At 39.8% G+C, this 19,513-nt stretch overlaps 1 protein-coding gene across 2 annotated transcripts in view; it reads right to left on the bottom strand.

The window, feature by feature from the left end:
• Positions 1 to 19,513, bottom strand: part of LOC104577810 (TLE family member 4, transcriptional corepressor) — a 98,164-nt gene that overhangs the window by 45,600 nt on the left and 33,051 nt on the right. For both annotated transcript variants that reach the window (XM_088537464.1, XM_088537465.1), the window contains exon 6: positions 12,195 to 12,269. In XM_088537464.1, coding sequence (XP_088393590.1) covers positions 12,195 to 12,269 — 75 coding nt within the window. The remainder of the gene's footprint in view (positions 1 to 12,194; positions 12,270 to 19,513) is intronic.

Genomic DNA, 19,513 nt, shown 5'->3' with positions numbered 1-19,513 from the left:
ATACGGATGCTAACAGTACTGTCTGTGATGACACCAGCGGTTCACATTGCCTCAGAGCTTGTGATCACCTATAATATCATGTTTGACCCAAATGCCCCAGGCCAAGAACTGATATATCTTCCCTGCAAGCTGTAGAACACAGAAAATAAGTGAAGACAGGAAAAACAACAAAATGAACAAAACCCACAGCAGCCTTTCTGCTGTGGAAAACCATATACACAAACTTATATGAATAGATCAAGCTCTTCTTTGGAAGGTGATGGGAACTTGAAATCTGGAAAGAACATGGTCTCCCCTGTCATGAAACTGTCATTCACTGGCATGGCAGAAAATTTGGTTGGATTTACCACAAAAACATACCATCCTGGGATGAAAGCTAAATTGTTAAACAAAACAAAATGTCAAGCAAAATTCCAATATTACCCAAGATGTCTGTATATAAAGCTACAGGGACAGACAAACTGATGAGATTCATGAAAGTCACTTTGTTAGACTGGAACGGAACTACAAATTTATCAAGAGAAGGACTGTAAATGATGATTGTATTGGAGCAAGAAAGGACCAGAACCTCTTCCTGATGCACAATATCGTACGTCAGAAGACATTGGTCCAAAAATAGAAATAAAGGCAATCCAAACGAAATACTGGGGAGATTCTTGTCCTCAGAGTACAACCCACAGTGGGGACAAAGTTGGCTATGATCATAAGGGGAAAAAAATAGTAATAACCCTACCATGGTCCCATAATTAAGTATTTTTTGCTCACACACATATGTTGAAGAAGGCAAAGACAGAAAGCAGTAGAGCATTTCTAACAGTCACTTCCAGACCTCTGAAACCCATTACTGCACTCAAATTTCCACAACATTCACAGCTTGGTTTTGCTTTTTGACTGCCTAGACATGTCACCAGTGAATATCAGCTTGCAGGGTAACCTGTACACAAGTGCTTGATTACAGAGGAAGTTAGAAAAATAGAGAGTAGTATTTTTTCCACTGGGCAGCAGGTTAGTGCTACAAAGTGCTAGAAAAAGTATATTTTTCACTCTGTATTTTTCAAAGTGCCAGAGATACAGAACAGTAAAAGACAGCTAGTTTCACATTGTCAGACATTCTCCCCAAATAGAAATATTCTACTATGGAAGAAAGTTTATATCCATTTCACAGAACTTTAGAATGGTGGAGGTTGGAAGGCACCTCTAGAGACCATCTAGTCCAACCCCCCTGCTCCAGCAGGGACACCGAGAGCATGTGGCACAGGGTAGCATCTAGGAGAGTCTGGAAGATCTCCAGAGCAGGAGACTCCGCAACCTCTCTGGGCAGCCTGTTCCAGGGCTCTGTCACTCTCACAGGAAAGAAGTTCTTCCTCACAGGCAGATGGAACTTCTGTGTTTCAGTCTGTATCCATTACTCCTTTTCCTGTCACTGGCTACCACAGAGAAGAGTTTGGCCCCATCCCCCCTACATTCTCCCCTCAGGTACTTCTACATGTTGATCAGATCTGCTCTCAATCTTCTCCAGGCTAAACAGGCCCAGCTCGCTTAGTCTTTTCTCATATGATAGATAGTCCAGTCCTTTAATCATCTTTGTTGCCTATATAATTAATTTAGGAGATCATGAAACGTGATAGAATTTTAAAAGTTGCAAGAAAAGCCTTAAAGAAAGCCAGGTGAACAACTAGATTTTTTTTTTATCTTGCTGTAATGCTTTTCCTTTTTCCTTCCACCTCTCAGCTTTTTAATGCATTATCTTTCTCAAGTAATTTATGAACACTTCGTACCGGGTTAACTTTAGACAACCCTAGCATAGTTGACTACAGTACTTAGTATGCTTAAGATCAAGAATGCATGTGCTTTTAGGATCAGTGCATAACTTGTGAAGCCAGTACACTAGGCTTTACTATGCTCTAAATTTCATTTAAAATGAAAACAGCAACAGGCAGGTACCAAGGAAGAAATCCCACACTATACTACCAGACAGCAAAGTTTTTAAGAAGTGTCCCAGATAAAAAAATATAAAAACAAGGGTCATCTCATTAATCATAAGGAAACAAACAACCAAAAGGTATTTTTGTGCACAAAATGACCTTTTTTTTTTCTTTTTTTAGTCAGCACAGTATCAAAACTAAGATTAAACTTCCAAAATAAGAGAGAACGTCTGCTTTCTAGTTTATTGCTCTTTACTTTTTCTCTGTACTCCTATATATTCTACAGTAACACAGATTGGGCAGCACTAATTTTCACAATTGCAATTTTAAAATTTGATGCTTAGTTCAATTGTTTTCTTCATACATTCTAACAAATTAGATTTAAAATAAAATGCGACAATAAACCACTAAAAATTAGTTTCTAATTGTCTCTCTGAGTCCACACATTAAAACAATATTTTCCTGGAAAAGATTCAAATTTTTACTGGATACTTTCCAGGCAGCTCTGTGTCACAGTAATCTACTACTTTTCCCCTTATAGATCCTGAAAGCACACAGCCATTATCCAAACAACCTCAACAGATTCCTTTAACCTGAAGACATTTCTAAGGTTAACAAACTAATCTTTCCAAATATATTTTAGATCTATAAGAACATAAGCACTACATGTACCTGCGATAAAGTTGTGGGCAGAACCTCCAAAACAGCCAGATAAAATTGCTCCATGATTTTTTTTTTTAAGTGAAATGATAGATTGCTCAAGAATGAATCGTTTGTAAGGTAAATCACAGGAAACAGCAACCAAGATGAAGAGGAAAGAGGGAGATAAAAACAATGGCACCAGAGTACACAATGTCAATACCTGTTTCAAAGATCACGACAGAGAAAAAAAAATACTTTGGCATACACCGATAAGGGTGTGTTTTTGCACAATATACCTGTTTGCACCACCTGACATAATATGCTTTACTCTTTCATCTTCACAGAATCACAGATTGGTCGAGATTGGAAGGGACCTCTAGAGATCACCTAGTCCAACCGTCCTGCTCCAGCAGGGTCACCTAGAGCACGTGGCATATGGTGGCATCCTGGTTGGTTTGGAAGATCTCCAGAGAAGGAGACTCCACAGCCTCTCTGGGCAGCTTCTTCCAGGGCTCTGTCACCCTCACACTAAAGAAGTTCTTCCTCACATGGAGATGGAACTGCCTCTGTTTTAATTTATAGTCATTATCCCTTCTCCTATCACTGGCCACCATCAAGAAGACTTTGGCCCCATCCTCCCTACATTCTCCCCTGAGGTGTTGGTACACGATGCATCTTCTCTCAATATTCTCTTCTCCAGGCTAAACAGGCCCAGCTCACTTAGTCTTTCCTCATAAGATAGATGCTCCAGTCCCTTAATCATCTTTGTCACTCTATACTCCACACGCTGGACCCTCTCTAGAAGTTCCACATCCCTCTTGTACTGGGGAGCCCAGAACTCCCCCAGTACTCCAGATGCGGCTGAGGAGAGGGGCAGGATCCCCTTCCTTGACCTGCTGGCAACACTCCTCCTGATGCAGGCCAGGATCCCCTGGGCTTTCCTGGCCATCAGGGCACATTGCTGCCTCATGGTTAACTTGTTGTCAACCCGGACTTCCAAATCCCTCTCTGCGGAACTGCTTTCCAGCAGATCAACCCCTAATCTGTACTGGTGCCTGGGGTTATTCCTCCCCAGGGGCAGGACCCTGCACTTGTCCTTGTTGAACCTCAGGAGGTTCCACTCTGCCCAACTCTCCATCCTGTCCAGGTCTCTCTCAATGGCAACACAGCTCTCAGGGATGTCAGCTACTCCTCCCAGTCTGGTATCATCTGCAAACTTGCTGAGGGTGCACTCTGTGCCCTCATCCAAGTTGAAGAGCACTGGACCCAGTACTGACCCTTGTGGGACAACACTGGCCATAGGCCTCCAGCTAGACTCAGTCCCATTTATCACCACCATCTGGGCTTTGCCATCTAGCCCGTGCTCAATCCACTTCACTGTCCACTCACCTAACCCACACATCCAGAGCTTTTCTATGAGGGTGTTATGGGAGACTGTGCCAAAAACTTTGCTGAAGTCAAGGCAGACCACATCCAAGGCTCTCCCATTATCCAGCCAGCCAGTCATCTCACTGTAGAAGGCTATTAGGTTTGTCAAACATGACTTCCCCTTAGTAAACCCATGCTGACTACTCCTGATCACCTTCTTTTCCTTCACATGCCTAGAGATGGTCTCCAGGATAAGCTGCTCCATCACCTTTCCAGGGAGGAAGGGGAGGCTGACTGGCCTGTAGTTTCCTGGCTCCTCCCTCTTGCCCTTTTTGAAGACTGGAGACATGTTCATTTCTTCCAGTCCTCTAGTACCTTCCTTGCCCTCCATGACCTCTCAAAGATGATGGAGAGCAACGGAGCAATAACCCCTACCAGTTCCCTCAGCACTCTTGAGTGCATCCCATCTGGGCCCATAGATTTTTGGGTGTCCAGGTTGCCTAAATAATCCCTAACCCAATCCTCCTTGACCAGCAGAAACTCCTGCTTCTGTCTTGTGTCTGGGCTCTGTAGTTCATGGGGACTAGTCTTAGCAGTAAAGACAGAAGCAAAGACAGCATTTAGTAACTCTGCCTCCTCTGCATCCTTCACCACCAAGACACCCTCCTCATTCAGCAGTGGACTAACATTTTCCCTAGTCTTCCTCTTGCTGTTGACATATTTATAGAAGCCCTTCTTGTTGCCCCTGACCTGTTTTGCCAACTCCAATCCCAAACCGGACTTCCTCGTTGCATCCCTACATTCTCCGACAATGTTGCTGTATTCTTCCCATGTGGTCTGGCCCTTCTTCCACATTAGGTACGTGCTCTTTTTCTCATTGTATTTACCCAACATCTCCTTGCCCATCCCCACAGGTCTCCTGCCTGCCTTGCTCAAATTCTTTCTTATAGGAATGCACCCTTTCCTTCTAGGACCCTTGCCCAGAGGATTCCTCTAAGAAGCTTCCTGAAGAGGTCAAAGTTAGCTTTCTTAAAAGTTCAGGGTTGCAATCCCACTTCTCTTCCAGCTTCCTCCTTGTGGGATTGTCAATTCCATCATCTTGTAGTCACTGTAGCCAAGACTGTCCCCAACCTTAACCTTTCCCACTAGACCACCTCTATTTGTTAGTATCGGGTCTAGCCGCGCCCCTTGCCTTGTTGGCTCATCAGTCACCTGCATCAAGAAGTTATCTGCAATGTTCTGCAGGAAACTCCTGGACTGGCTGTTCCAGCTGTGTGATTATCCCAGGAGACATCAGAGTGGTTGAAGACCCCCATAAGGACCAGGGCCTGGGATCGTGAGGCTTCTTGCAGCTGCCTGTAGAAGGCCTCATCCACTTCCTCTCCCTGGTCAGGAGGCCTGTAGTAAACACCCACCTCCTCCTCAGCAAGTGCTGACACAGCCTTCCAACAAGTAATTGCCAGCTCATGGCTGCACGCGCTTCCTGGGCGAACGGCCCCGCTAACGGCCGCGCCCTGGCTGCCTGACTGCGGTGCTCTGCTCGCCGCGCTCCCGCTCCCGGGGCAGCTCTTGTGGGCACGGGTTGCCTACCCTGCTGACTGCACCCTGCCCCTGCCTGGGGCTGCTCCGGGGCTTGCAGTGATTCGGACAACAGAGATTAAATGTTTCCTAAATTGTTTCTTCTGAGGCTAGCTTAACATCTGTAAATCCTTTCCCTATGCAGTATTTTAGACTTCATCCCAGTAAAGCATTAATATCCTCACTTTACCATGTAAGTACGAATGTAGACAGCTGAAAGTTAAGCAAATGATCAAACATAGGGAGCTTCGGTCCAAATTCATTCTACAAAATAAACCAACTCAATGACAAATATAAAAGTACATTTAGTACATCCTTTAGTCTGTAATGTATGGGAAGGTTCTTTAAATAAAACTCACTGCATTCCCACTGAACAAACAGACATGGCGCATTTTTCAGCAAATTGCTTGCAGGAAACCCCTATACTTCACAATACTTCCACAGCCAAAGAGGACCTTCATAGACTCACTCTTCTCCTGAAGCACCACTACAAGGTCACTGATGAAGGAAATATATAATTAACAGACCAAGAGGAGTGATGGGGTATGGCAAATCTGTACTTGGGTGGAGGCAGCTTCCATATCCTGGAGAACGGACCACCGACCACCTTGGCCACAGTTTTCTCCTCTTTTCTGCACGCAAAGTGCGCAAAGTGTGCAAAAAGTCAGAAAATACTTCAGTGTGTACTGATGCTATAGAACAAGGGAAATTTTCCACAGAACTCTTCATATCTGCAGAGACTAATCCTAATTCAAGGAAAAAAAATGGTGGTCACATATCTGTGATGTCAGGGCTTAGAGGACCTCAGAAAGATAAAGGTAGAAGTCAGGTCTCCTGAATATGAGTATTAAGACTCAGGTCAAACACACTCGTTTAAGCAAAACTAGCCTCTGGCATCAGCATATTGACAGTGGGATGTAGCAAAAGTGCTCTGCACTTTGCACTGCAGTATGTTACTGACTGGTCCTACAGCGATAGGCCAATGTAAATTCAATAGCTACAGCAGCTTGTGTACAGAGAAAAACAGTGGCAACTTAGTCCAAATGTAGCAAGCGCATTTAAAATCCATACTCAGAGAAGTTTTCCAGTAAATATGGAATTCCAAACTGTTTACATTCTAGTTGCTTTGCTCAAAAATCCTTAAAACCACCTTGTGTGTCTTCATTTCAGGTTTTCTAAATTCAGAATAATGCTGCATATGGAAGTGACTTACTTAAATCAGGCCCTCTCTGAGGCTAACACCTGAGAATGAGGGAGGAAGAAAAAAAAAGAAAAAAAAAAGAGAGAATAAAACCACACAAAACATCTCCTTATCCCACAAAAAGCACAGTCCAATTTAGCCAGACTTCAGATGAATACCTGAAAAAAAGTGTTCACCCAAAAGCCTTTTACATCACCAATTCCTTCTGCAATTCCATTTCAGGGATTAGATATCAAAATAAAATACATGACCATATCATCACCCACTTGCAGTATACAAACAATAAATAAGAGTAATTAAATAGGGAGGAATGAATTTTAATATTTCTTTAGGCACACAGTGCAAATAAACACAACTCAAAGCACAGACTCATTAAGTCAACCTCCTCTGTCACCTTCCTGCTATAACAGTCTGTGTACAATATACAGCAGGTGGCCAATTTGTTTTACAGCCTTTAAGCTCCAACCACCGCTTCATAGAAGCACAGCCTTAGATCAAACAATACAAAAAAAAAAAAAAAGAAAAAAAAAGGAGAGAAAAGGTACTGTTGCACCCATGCTACAACACTTTTGCCAGCTTTATTGCACCTCTTCATCCTCTCTAAGTTCCCATTTTGGAATGCACGCATTTGGCAGGAATGACTTTACTGTAGAAAGTGGTATTAAAACATGCACGGTAACACAGGGAACACTTTTCCTATGCCTCCATCTATTAAATAGTCTGCCTAGGCAATTGGCATCAGATGACAGAACACATCCCCTTTTCTGGTAAAGCCTCAGGGCCAGATCTCAGCTTTCCTCTCTCAAGTTACAACCTGCGTTGTCAGCTACAACATTGCTCCCTTCAACTGTTGTGGTTTGTCCAAAATATCTTTGATTCCTCGGAAGAGAGTATGAAGACAGGCAAGGCAGACAGCATGCCCTCTGCATGAGGAGGCAGAAATTCTTCTGTATGTTAATCACCGGTGCAAGAAAAGGCCTTAGCATTTAGCAGCAGGGACTCTGGACCACTGGCACCATGGGACTAAGCGTGCATTGACGCTATATTTTTATTAGCGTTTGTGCGCACTTATCTGTGCTACGCTACTTCCTAAGGCTGGCACATCTGTAAATGTATGAAGGGTGACATACTGTGTTTTTAAGAGGCATTGTTCTCCACACCTGTAGAAATGGACTACTCACTTAAAAAACACACACACAAATATCCACACTCCAAGATGGGGCAAACAAGTGCTTCAGCCTCAAACATAGAATAGGAATTTTGACAGCAGTGTATTAAAAAAGGAGCTTTATAGCTTGATAATTATATGTCACAGTAACTGACATTTGCTTATTTTTAAAGAAGATAATAAAACTGACATAATAAAACAAAATGCTTAAAAATTAAACCAAAGCCTCTTTTTTTCCCACTCAGATGTATAGAATGGCAAAGGCAAAATCATTTAAATCATTTCCTTAGTAATACAAGTAATATTTAAATAGATTTAATAGTGCTGCTCCAAACCAATGAATTATGAGTTTAAAACCTATTAAAATGTAATGTTTTTTTCCTGAGCTGAGGGGAGAGAGATTTAAATCCACTGAATTTTAATATTTCAGCTTGAGCTGCAGGAGGTAGAGAAAGTCCAAATGAACTATTCCATCAGCACCATTCAAGCATGAACATTTTAATCAGTTTTACTTCCTTGGAGTTCTCTAACACAGTTTACGCTGTCATTCTGAAAGCACTTAACACAGAGAGTGTGAAAAACCACCAAGGCTTGTTATTGCCTTCACAATTGATGGCAAATAATTTTGCAGGCTTCCTATCATTAAAATGTCACTGCTAAAAATTGAGGTTCAGCATTTCTTGTGCTAAACTGCATTTTCTTTGAACACCATCACATACCTGTTCTTAAGTTTTTGGTACATTTATCTGTCTCTATGTGATAAACAGGCACGCAAGCAGTAGCCTTCATTTCTGTCTTATTCTCTAAATGCAGTTGAAAACTGACTATGAAAAAAATATTTATAAAGTTGCAAGTTAATTCCCAGGCTCCCTTATTAAAACATAACCACATTCAACAGCATGTTCTGACTATATACTGTAATGGCTTTAAAAAAAGAGAAGATGAAAAAAAAAAAAAAAGAGTTAGATGACTCAATTTAATAATGCAGGAAATGAAAACATCATTCCTAATTAGATCATATTACTGATTTAAGGCTACAGTTTGTGTGTTGTTCCAATAGTGTGATCTTGCAGTGCCTAATTTAAAAACACAGAGGCTTTGACACATGACAAGGTCAACCAGATACATAATATTGCTTATACCCCTAAAGCCAATCTGGAAAAGAGCAATCAGAACTCACACTACAAATTATAAGGAGCAAGAATTCTGTGCAACGCGCTACTACAGGGCAAATATCCAATACAAAGTCGGAATACCTGCAGATTTACAATCTTCTTGCAGTATACACTTATGATGTATAGTTTTCCTTTGTTTTTTTCTCCCCATAACCCTCAAAAAGATAGCTTATATTTAACTTGTTTCAGTCTGTCAACAGTTTTAAACTGAACATGACCTGTAAAAGAAGTCATTATAACTGTGTTTCATTCCATTAAACACAACTAGTTTATTGTCAAGAGAACAAGCCGTCTCTCTAGGTTCCAAGCTCACTTCAGTATTTTGCATATAAACTGCATGGATCAGTGATTTGGTTCATTTACCAATGAAGATAGAATAATATTGCAAAGTTAAAAAGGTGCTTCATCAGAATCCATTAAATCAGAGTACATTCATATAAAAATATATATGCGTATGTGAGACACAAAGAGAGACATGATTTGTGCACATTCTATTTTTTCTTGTGCCATGTTCCACTCTGATGAAATCTATTTTAAATTCTAACTGAAGACTCCGCCATTTTAACTGAAGAGGCTTACCATGAGTTAACCAAACTGAATATCCCCAAAACCACAGAGAAATTTAAAAGCTACAGTTATTTTAGAAACATCAAACTACAGTACTGCTTCTGTTTTCTTCTGAAATAGAGCTCAAAGATAAAAGATATATTTTTTTTAAAAAGTAAAGAGCAAATGATTATTAAAAGCTATTAAATCATCAGTATCACAAGAAGACAAATTCTGTTAGACTTTGCAAACTGCAAAATATTTTAAAGAAAAAGAACATAATAAGAGATATAAGAAATCTTTGTTTTTTTTAATGCTGTTCATTTTGAAAAGTATGGTAAGATTTTTCTAGGTCCGGGCCATGTTTCTTTCTCTAAACTTTCTTCAAATGAAGACATGATTTTATTGTGAGTATTCACACAACTAGAACGTAACCTCTTTTGATACATCACTATCCTGCTCATTCACTTTTTCCAATACGTCTCTTAAACACTGAATTAGTTTACTTCCCTTACATACTAATTTCTCTTCAATGAAGATGAATTTTTCATTCAGTACTGTCCATGTTTGTCGAAGACCAGAGAGAGACCTGCACAGCATTGCCCAAGACAATATATAATAGAAGAACAAAAACAGGAAATGAAGCAAGCTAAAATCACTCTTCTGAGAGAGGAGAGATATCCCTTTTTAACGCATGCACACACAAAAAATCACTTATTATGAAAATGTGAAGCAACAGAATCCTGATAGAATTGAACAGATAATTCAGGGAACAACAGGCAAAATAGAAAGTTTACTTCTGCCTAGTGGGAGAACACAAACTAAAGGGCATGCCACGCTCCCAGACAAGTGTCTAGTCTGCTTGTATTTATTCTGTGTATTTTTGTGGTTCATGAAAGCAGGTTAAACTTTAAATAACAAATGCAAGATGAAGTATTTCTAATATCACACTTTGTACCTCAGTAGCCTGTATTTTTTTATTAGAAGGCAAATGACTTTTTGAAGTATCTTTGGCATATGTAATGATGAATAACAAAAATGCACACAACTACATTGTATAGTGTTCTTATGCATGCCTGTGCACACACACACACAAAATACAGTATGTGCATATAGACCCAAACACTACATACATACATGCAGAACATAGATAGAAAAACATCTTTATCGAAGAAGCCATCCTTTAGCACCTCGCTTTATGCAAAGAATGTTAATAGCAGGCAATATTTTTGGTTAGGTAATGAAAACTAATTGGGAAATTATTCATCTCCCACTCTCCCCACTGGAGCGTAAAAGACATACAACAAATGTTATTCATGATTCTACACGACTCGCTCTGATTCACCCCCTTCTTTCTAACGGGCACTTCAGAGGAAATAAAGGTTACTTTCTTCCATTTTTATCTTCTAATTGACTACCAGTGTTTTCTTGTGGTCAGAGGGATACAAAGTAGAGTTAGAAACAGCCTATTAAAAACAAGCTACAATCAGACTATGGCTCTACTCTACCGTCAGCAATGATCAGAGAGTCCTGATTTCCTTGTTAAAAGACAGAGGCATAATTGAAGCAATATCTTCACTTCAGATTGATTATTTGGCGACCCTTATCCACATCTTCACTCAGCAATTTGAATTTTAATGAAAGTAAATGGAATAATTAGCATTTCAAAGTGTGTTTGATACACTGAATAAAAAAGGGGAAAGACTTTAATGTATAATCTATACACAAAAGAAAAAGCATTTGGGAGGGGGCAGAATAAGGGAAGTACAGTTGTAGTGTCTTCATTAGAATAACTTAAACAACTGCTTGCACCAGCTGCATAATTATACATGTGAATAATGTGCTATTAAGCTACGACTTCTCACCTTTATTTTATGTAGTGTGAACAGCCACGGCTTCCTTGTTATTCCTTACCTCTGCAGCCATAAAACGAAAACAACTAGGGCTGCCCACATCCATAAATCTCGCAGGACTTCCACACTTGAGCCAACATGACTGCTGTCAAAGCAAACCTTTTTTTTTTTTTTTTTTTTTTTTTCTCTTCTTTTAATCAAGAGGGGCTTCACACACCCGGGCTTTTAGACAACTGGGAGCAGAGCACCCATCACTGTGCTGGTGAACAATTGTTTCACCCTTCTAAAGCACCTATGTATATATATTTTTTTCACATGTTATGCCAGTTCATCATCCCTAGTCACCGCACATAAAACTGCATGGGTAGCAGTGAGGAGTAAGAAACCCTTGGTGAAGCACTGCATCATTTGAAGACTACTTGTCAAAGAGGCTAGAGAAGCAGACTGGCACACAGTTGTGATGTCTCTTAGAAAGACACAACCAAATAAAAGGCAGACACCCACTTTGCCTGGGGGAATACACACAACACAGACATTGCTCCTTTGCTCTTCTCAGCACAGTGCACACTGTACAAGTTTCCAGGCAGTAACCTGTGTTCACACAGATTGAGCCACTGAAATTCAGCACTGCCCGCCACTGCCATTTTACCCACTGGCTGAAACGAGTTCATAAAAGAAGGAAAGGAAAATAAAGCTAATTACAAACACTATTATAGCTAAAACAGAAAGACCACATACCCCAATGATTGCATTCAGTTCTGCCATGGTGACTTGCTTGGCACGTTCCACAGCCTGCACCACTTGTTGCTGGTGCTATAAATGAAGATCAGAAAAAGAATCAAATTATTTGTTTTCCAAATCATTAAGCATAGATATTTTCTACCTTACTTTGTTTTGCTTTTCAATCACAGACAGCACTTGAAATAGTCGTTTTCTAGCAGACAGTCAAATTCTGCGTTGATATGCAAGTAGAGCAGGTGAGGAGTAGATTTCATTTATGCTGTTACTTGCCAGAAACTAACGCCCTTTTCCCCATAAGGACTGTTTTACAACCAGCTATCCTTCCTTTTGTTCATCAGCAGAGTGGTTGAATTTATATGCTACCTTAAAATACAAGACACTTTTCTTACAGACAGAGAAACCTTTGAGTCAAAAAAGGCATAGTAAAGAAGAAAGACATGTATTTTCAGCAGCCACATGGTGCCCCCATCATTGAAGCATATGTAGATTCTCCTTCTTGATACATTTCAAAGCAGCTCAACCATAGGAAGAAAATTTAAAATGCCATTCACAATTCTGTCAAACATATGAAAGAGAACCAATTATTTCAATTCCCAACATGTAAATTCTAAGAGCTCAAAAAAAGTCCATCAAAACCACACGGTCTAATTAACAACACAGTTTACAAGCTTCAGTGGTTACATTATCTCAGGTTGAGTGATACTGTATTCCTGTAGTCAATTCAAAATTGTTGCACACTGAAAACTGATTGATATTTAGTTGAAAGCATCAACTGCAAAACAAGTAAATTCCTAATCCTGCTTCAGGATCTTGCCTAATCTGTGCTTCAGGATCTTGCCTGCAGATCGCCACTGATAGCAAATTCATCCGCACAGGTATCCTTGATGAGTGTGGACTGTACAAGACAAATTGGTGCAGGGCAGCAAGGGGAACATCAGGCAGGACTGCAGCAGCTTCTATGAACAGAGAGTGAATCATCTCTCATCTACCACCATAGGTTGAAAAAAGTAAAGCTTGAGCAAAATTAAGCATTAGTTTTTGCCTATAGTAAGAGATGCTGAAACTATAGCTTATGCTCCAATGGAAAGGGAAATAGTGCAATGCCAGCTCTGAACCACATTTGGAAATGCTGATCTAGATATTCTTCAGAACAAAGTTAAGAAAAGGGCTGAAAAAGTCTTATTAAGGCCCCCTAAACATTTAGAACACGGTAGATGCACAAAGTCCCTGCTGTGGGAGCTCTCAGTAGGGCTCTAGGTTAGGGGACTCCTATCCTGCATGGGACAGGAATCTGTTGACAGATCATACTATAGTTTCAGGGAAAACATAAAATAAGGATGGAACCCAAATCCTCAGGATTTCCTGCAACATAGAGTGCCTAAAGAGCAGCAGAAATGCTTTCTAAGCAACGGGGAGCTAGGAGAAGAGGGCTCAGAGGCGAAGAGCCCCACCAGCCCTGGTGTCCAGCGTTCTCAAATATATCAATTTTTAGTGCCATCCCCTGTTCTCTACTAAACGGGCCCACTATACGCAGTGCACAAACAGAAATGGCATTTTCACTTATAAATTCTCTCCCGTAAAAGCTCTCAGGCTGAGGAGAAGCATGCCTAAAAAAAAATCCATCTTTAAACTAGCAGAAATGCTGACCTCAACAAGAAGAAAAAAGGATAAAAAAAAATGAAGGAGGTAATTTAGAAACACCGTTGGAAGGAAGGAAATGTTTTTAAGGTTTATTTTTAGCAAAGAAAAATTAAATGAAACCAATGCTAGGAGAGCAAATAACAAACTGTTGCAAACAGAATCACAGCAGTCCCATTTAAGTTTTCTAAAGCAACAGGGCTAACTTATAACCAATGTAAAGAATAAAATGCAGGCTGAATATGAGCAAATATGTTCTTGGCATTTGGTGGGAGAAAAAAAAAAAAAGGAAAAAAAGTGTTGTTTTTTTCACTGGTTATCCATGCTAGTGAAAGGAAATTACAATACTCAAGCCTCAAGTTCCTGATCACATGTTATCATCTGAAGGTCATCACACAATAAGGACAAGCACAGCCTGCATCATTATGTAGCTGAAAGCCCTGTCTGTGACACGCTAAGTGGCAAGAAGGCAATCAAAAAGCCACACCATTTTCTGGTGGTGGTATATTACACCAAAAAATAGGTCATAACATATTTGATTGTGTCACTCCAAGAAGAAGAAAATTATTTTTTAATTTTGTTGACCCAGAGTTTTCCCTACCATTTCCTAGACTGTGCTTTCTGCATTAAGATAAAGAAAATACACTATTTCTTAATATTTCTCAGTAAGCATTCGTTACCCCAGTTCCAGCATTCATTTATTTAAATGCTGTTCCCAGGACCATGGTCAGGAGAAGAGGAAAAAAAAAGAAAGAGAGAAAACAAATAAAATCTTTAGAAGCCTACAGAAAGCTGGCCTGAGAACAAAACAATTGTAAAAATAACTTAAATTTTCATTTAAATTTTGAAAAAATAATTTCACAACTGTTTAAATGCTTTTCTTTTTCTTTCTTTTTCAAAAAGCATACGAAGTTTAGTTTCAAGGAATATTTGGGAAATTTTTTTCCTTCATGAGGGGAAGATAAAATGGAAGGATAGAGTACCCAAAAATTTCAAATTAGGATTTTTTTTATGTATATGGCTTATAAATAAACACTGAACAGATGTAGCAAGACACAAAATCCTTAAGCAGCAACATGAGACATCTTTCATTGATTCTAACAGGATTGAGGTCAAACTTTCATAAAGGGAAAAGCCAGTGGGCCTTATGACAGTCATCCTTTGCAAGGGTGGTGGAGACAATTAAAACTCTTCTATTGCCAGCTGCTTTAACATCAATTTAATCTTCAGAATCACAGCAAGAAAAACAACCAAAATGTATGGTCTGTTGTTAGCCTCTTTGTCATTTCCACCTCAGCCCTGCAACAAGATTCAGGCAGGTTCCTGAAGTCTCCTGAAACCCCACAGAGGGTCTGCTCCAAATGACCTAGAAGATACTTCCCATTGCACTAGCAAATAATCCACACCATTGCATTAAAATAAATGTAAACAGAATAATTGCACTGCACAACTAGGTATGGCCTGCTTCCACCTTTCCAGTGATAAGGGATAGAGGGTGGCAGAGTTTGAAGAAAACACAAGCTTCCAAAGCAATTTCATGGCTACCTTTGCACCTTTTGTCAGTGAGGACCCAAGCATTCATATGAACCTTTCTAAATGCAAGGGGCCTCCATTTTGTTAATCACAACTCCAATTATGTGTGCTGTGCAAAGCACACTCAATGCAAACAAGGGGGTACGTGATAAAGTCCTAAGTGCACAGCATAATCAAAAATAAAAACAACAAAAATAGTATCAGCTGGCTAGCCTAAACCACATATATATAAAAAAAATAATTGATTTCTTCTTAATTTATGCTTAAATGTCTTCTGCAGACATACAAATAAAAAACAACATTATGTTAAAAAACAAATAGCATTCAACAGCCTGTCCAGCAGTGATTAAGTAAAGATTTTTGGCCAAGTAAAAACTTGTAAAAAACACTTTTTTTCCACCCGTGAAAGCACACAAGCATAGGCTTGCCGCATTCAACATATTTAAACAACTTTCCTTCTTACCTTCCTTCCAACCTTCTTTCTAACTAACTAACCTTCTGTCTTATGTACAAAGAAAACAAACCAACATCTTTCATATACAGGAAAACAGTATTTTGCATTGCATCAAACAGGCTGCAGCAATGCGCTCAATGTCCTAGCCTGCAGGCACATGAACTAGTATTGTTTCTCCTTTTTTATTTCTTTCTTGTGTTTTCTCTTCACCCTCCCCTCCCCCCCCCTTTTTTTTTTCCTTCCAGTGAGTGGTGTCTGCACTCTCTTTGCACTGGAAATATCCTCCTTTCAGTCGCATGGTGCTTGGCTACAGCAGAGACCACAAGAAGCAAGTAGGCATTTTCACCATTGCATCATTTCACCATATTGTCTAGCATCTAGCCCTGCCTTCAGCACATACACTGTGGCATGGTGGAAAACACCTGTACTTTTTACACCATTTCAGAGTTCCCTGCCATTTCCAGTGACTATAAGGAGCTAAGCTGACAGTAACTGAATAGTGGAAATCCCTCTGGCACACACATGCAGAGAAGCTGGTGTTAAAAACATCTAGTATCAGCCCTCTCCTCTCTTTCAGTGCCACTAATAAGATTCAAAGTAAGACTCACTAAATTCACACTGCAGAAACAAGGAGATTTTGCTATGTTTTATTCACATTATTTTATTGTTGCATTATCTGTTTAGAGGGAATACAGACCTGGTCTTACTTAGGAGCTTCAGTAGTGTCATTTTGAAAAGCATGATTTAGAGACAACATAATAAAATGAAGCAGTGCCAAAAACACTAGTGAGAACCAGAGAGCAAAAACACATCCACAGAAGAATACAGCACACACTTAGAAAACTAAAAAGGACCATCAGGGTCACTGAATCGAGGCACTGTAACTCAGACAACATATAATAACCACTTTTTATAAGAAACAATAAGAAAAGTACTAGCAATATATATATATAAATTGCTAGTAAGATGCTTTCCATGATAAAAGGATTATAGATCTCTGATAGCTTCCTTGTATGTGCTGCTTCAGACACAGTCTCAGGAAAACTGAAGATGGAGGAAGAGTATTTTTTCCAATAAGTCTTTTCAGCCTCTCACATCTTTTTGAACAATGTGGAATGAGTCATGCTCTGCTTCTATAGAACAGATCTCCTGCCTTTCATCCAAAGCTACTGAACTGCACAAGCATCTTTAGGGAATGCACATGCACAGAAGGAGAAAAGCCTTACAGTCCATATTTATCTTGCAGAAGGAAAACTATCCACTAATATTCAGTGTTTTCAAGGAAAAGTCTGAACAGTATATTGTGAAAGAAGCTTGGGGAAAGGACAGAGGCAGTATATGCAGTGTGTGTGTGCACACACACATGCCAGATGCCTCATGGTATTTCTAGGTGTACTTCAGCACCTGATTTTGCACAATGAGAGTAAGTTTCCAATCAAAAAGCAAGCTGTCTATCTTGCATTTAGATGATTCACTGCCAGTTGGAGGGAAATGGGCGTTGCCCAAGAATGATCCCATGAATATTTAACTGGCTGCTCAAGCAGCTTGTGCTGAGCTCCGGGCTGCCACAACTACAGTGTTAGCTCCGAATCAGACAGTCTGTGTGTGTCTGCCTGAGCAAGAATACAGTCAATATTTACTGAAATGAAGGTAACTGTGACAGATGAACTTCTCTGGCCACACCAAACAAACATGACTACCAAATACTGGAGGTACCTGAGCTCTTTTGGCACTCAAGACACGCGAGCAGGGCCAAAACGAGCCAGTTTGCACCCACCCGGAAATACAACTTTGGCTAGGCAGGAAACCAGCCTCAGTACAAACTCTGTGACATGAGTGTTACATTTTGCTGCAGCTGATAAACTCAGATGAGATATTAGAAATAGGCCTGAACTGAATTTTGTCTCACATGCTGTATCAGTAGATGAGATGAACTCTCTGTACCCATATCAACTATCTGTTATGTTGTCTATACTACTTTCAGAAGACTGAAAATAAATTAACTGAGTGCTAACTACCTCTACGTTTTTACCTAGTGGCTTGTGGAAATCTCTCAGCTCCCTTATATAATAGGGAGCACTTTAAGCGTGCTGATATCTCGCAACATTGCACAGAGGCGAAAAAAATTGTTGCAACACAGGAAGTCTGTAATGAAGACAGAAACTGAACATAGGCCAGCCCTAAGGTCCTTCTCATGCCTTGACCACAAAGTCATGCTTTGGTAGCAAATTTGGAAGCTTGGATTTCTTGGTTTCTCTCCCATTTTTTAAGCTTTTTTGTTTTCTTAACAAACAGTCGTGCCCCACCCCCCCATCCCCCATCCGCTCCACCTCCCCAACTGGAGTCAACAACAACAGCAAAAAGTACTATTTAAGTGTGTGTTTTGGCAGGTTAGAAACTTTATTTTCAACATAAAACTTTGGTAATGGACAGCACAGTAAAACTGAGTGAGGCCCTGCTTGCAGAGAATTTCCTAAATACTTTCTCGAATTGCCCCTGAGACAAAGCATATAGTATATGGTGACATATAATAATTGCAATCTTTTTGTGAGATCTCAAGTGATTTTGGCCACAATTTCTTACATCTGAGTCAGTTATCACAAGCCATTGATTCCGTACAAAGTTAACAAGCAATAAGACAAGTTAACCTGGTGCTATTATGAGGTAATAATGTTGCCATCAGTGCATGTAACCGCTGTATTTTGTTCATTTTTCCCTCAGGCACAATACAAAGGAGCCTGAACACATTTTTCAGCCACTATTCCACAATTAGGCTGTACGCAAAATGCGTAAACAGCAAAACCACGCTGCAATTCAATTCTCCATTAATCTAGATGATGAAATAAAGAGGCTGCCATTAATACACTTCTGTTTTAAATGCCAAAAAAAGTAAAAAAAAAAATATGAGCATAACATTCAAAACTGGAAATCAGTTCTCTTTTGCATCAGCCAACTCAATCTTATTTAACTGAGTGTTAATGCTATTAAAGTCCGAACAATTACCACAATTTTCTTGAGCCCAATATGAAAACTACTGTAAAAAAATGGCACTGCTAAGGCATTTCATTTTTTTTCCTTTATGTTTCCTCTTTCAAGCTCTCTTTCCTGTCTATCCCCTCTCCCCTCTTGCTAGATAAGCTAAAAAATACACTGGCCTCCAAGCGAGACAAATGCATTCACTGACTTTTTGGAAATGTTCCCTGTTCTCTTTGTAAATGCACACAAAAAATGCTGAAATTGTGAACTTTTTTTGAACTCTCAGTCTCCTCTGTAGCCCAAAAAGCTTTCACACTACGACAGTGAGCACACAGAAGAAGCTACGATGTTTGGTAAATGCAAAAGAGATGTGTGTGAACAGGTGAAGAAAACTTCAGGCTAATGTTTTAAAAAGCAGGGGTTAAAAAGTAGCACAGAATTCATACAAGAGCTCATTTTCGGATCTAAAACTGCTTAATTCGAAGGTGTGACCTAAAAGCCTAACAAAGTAAACAGCAGTCATTAAGCACACAATTTGGTGTGTGTGAGCCCTCCCTGGATGGAACTGTACCAGTAACAGAAGTGGGGCATCATCATTTTGTACATTTACCATCTGGATCATCTCAGTTGCCTACCTACATAGTTTTTAAAACAGGCATATTAATGAGAATCTACTGTAAAGGTTAAGTTCATAATTATTTTTAAATTGTTCCCC

This window comes from Tinamus guttatus, unplaced genomic scaffold (genome assembly GCF_059628265.1).
Source record: "Tinamus guttatus ecotype Peru unplaced genomic scaffold, ASM5962826v1 Tinamus_guttatus_pri_ptg000778l, whole genome shotgun sequence".
Lineage (NCBI taxonomy): Eukaryota > Metazoa > Chordata > Aves > Tinamiformes > Tinamidae > Tinamus > Tinamus guttatus.
The sequence above is the reverse complement of the archived record's forward strand: the minus strand, read 5'-3'. Positions and strand labels throughout refer to the sequence as shown.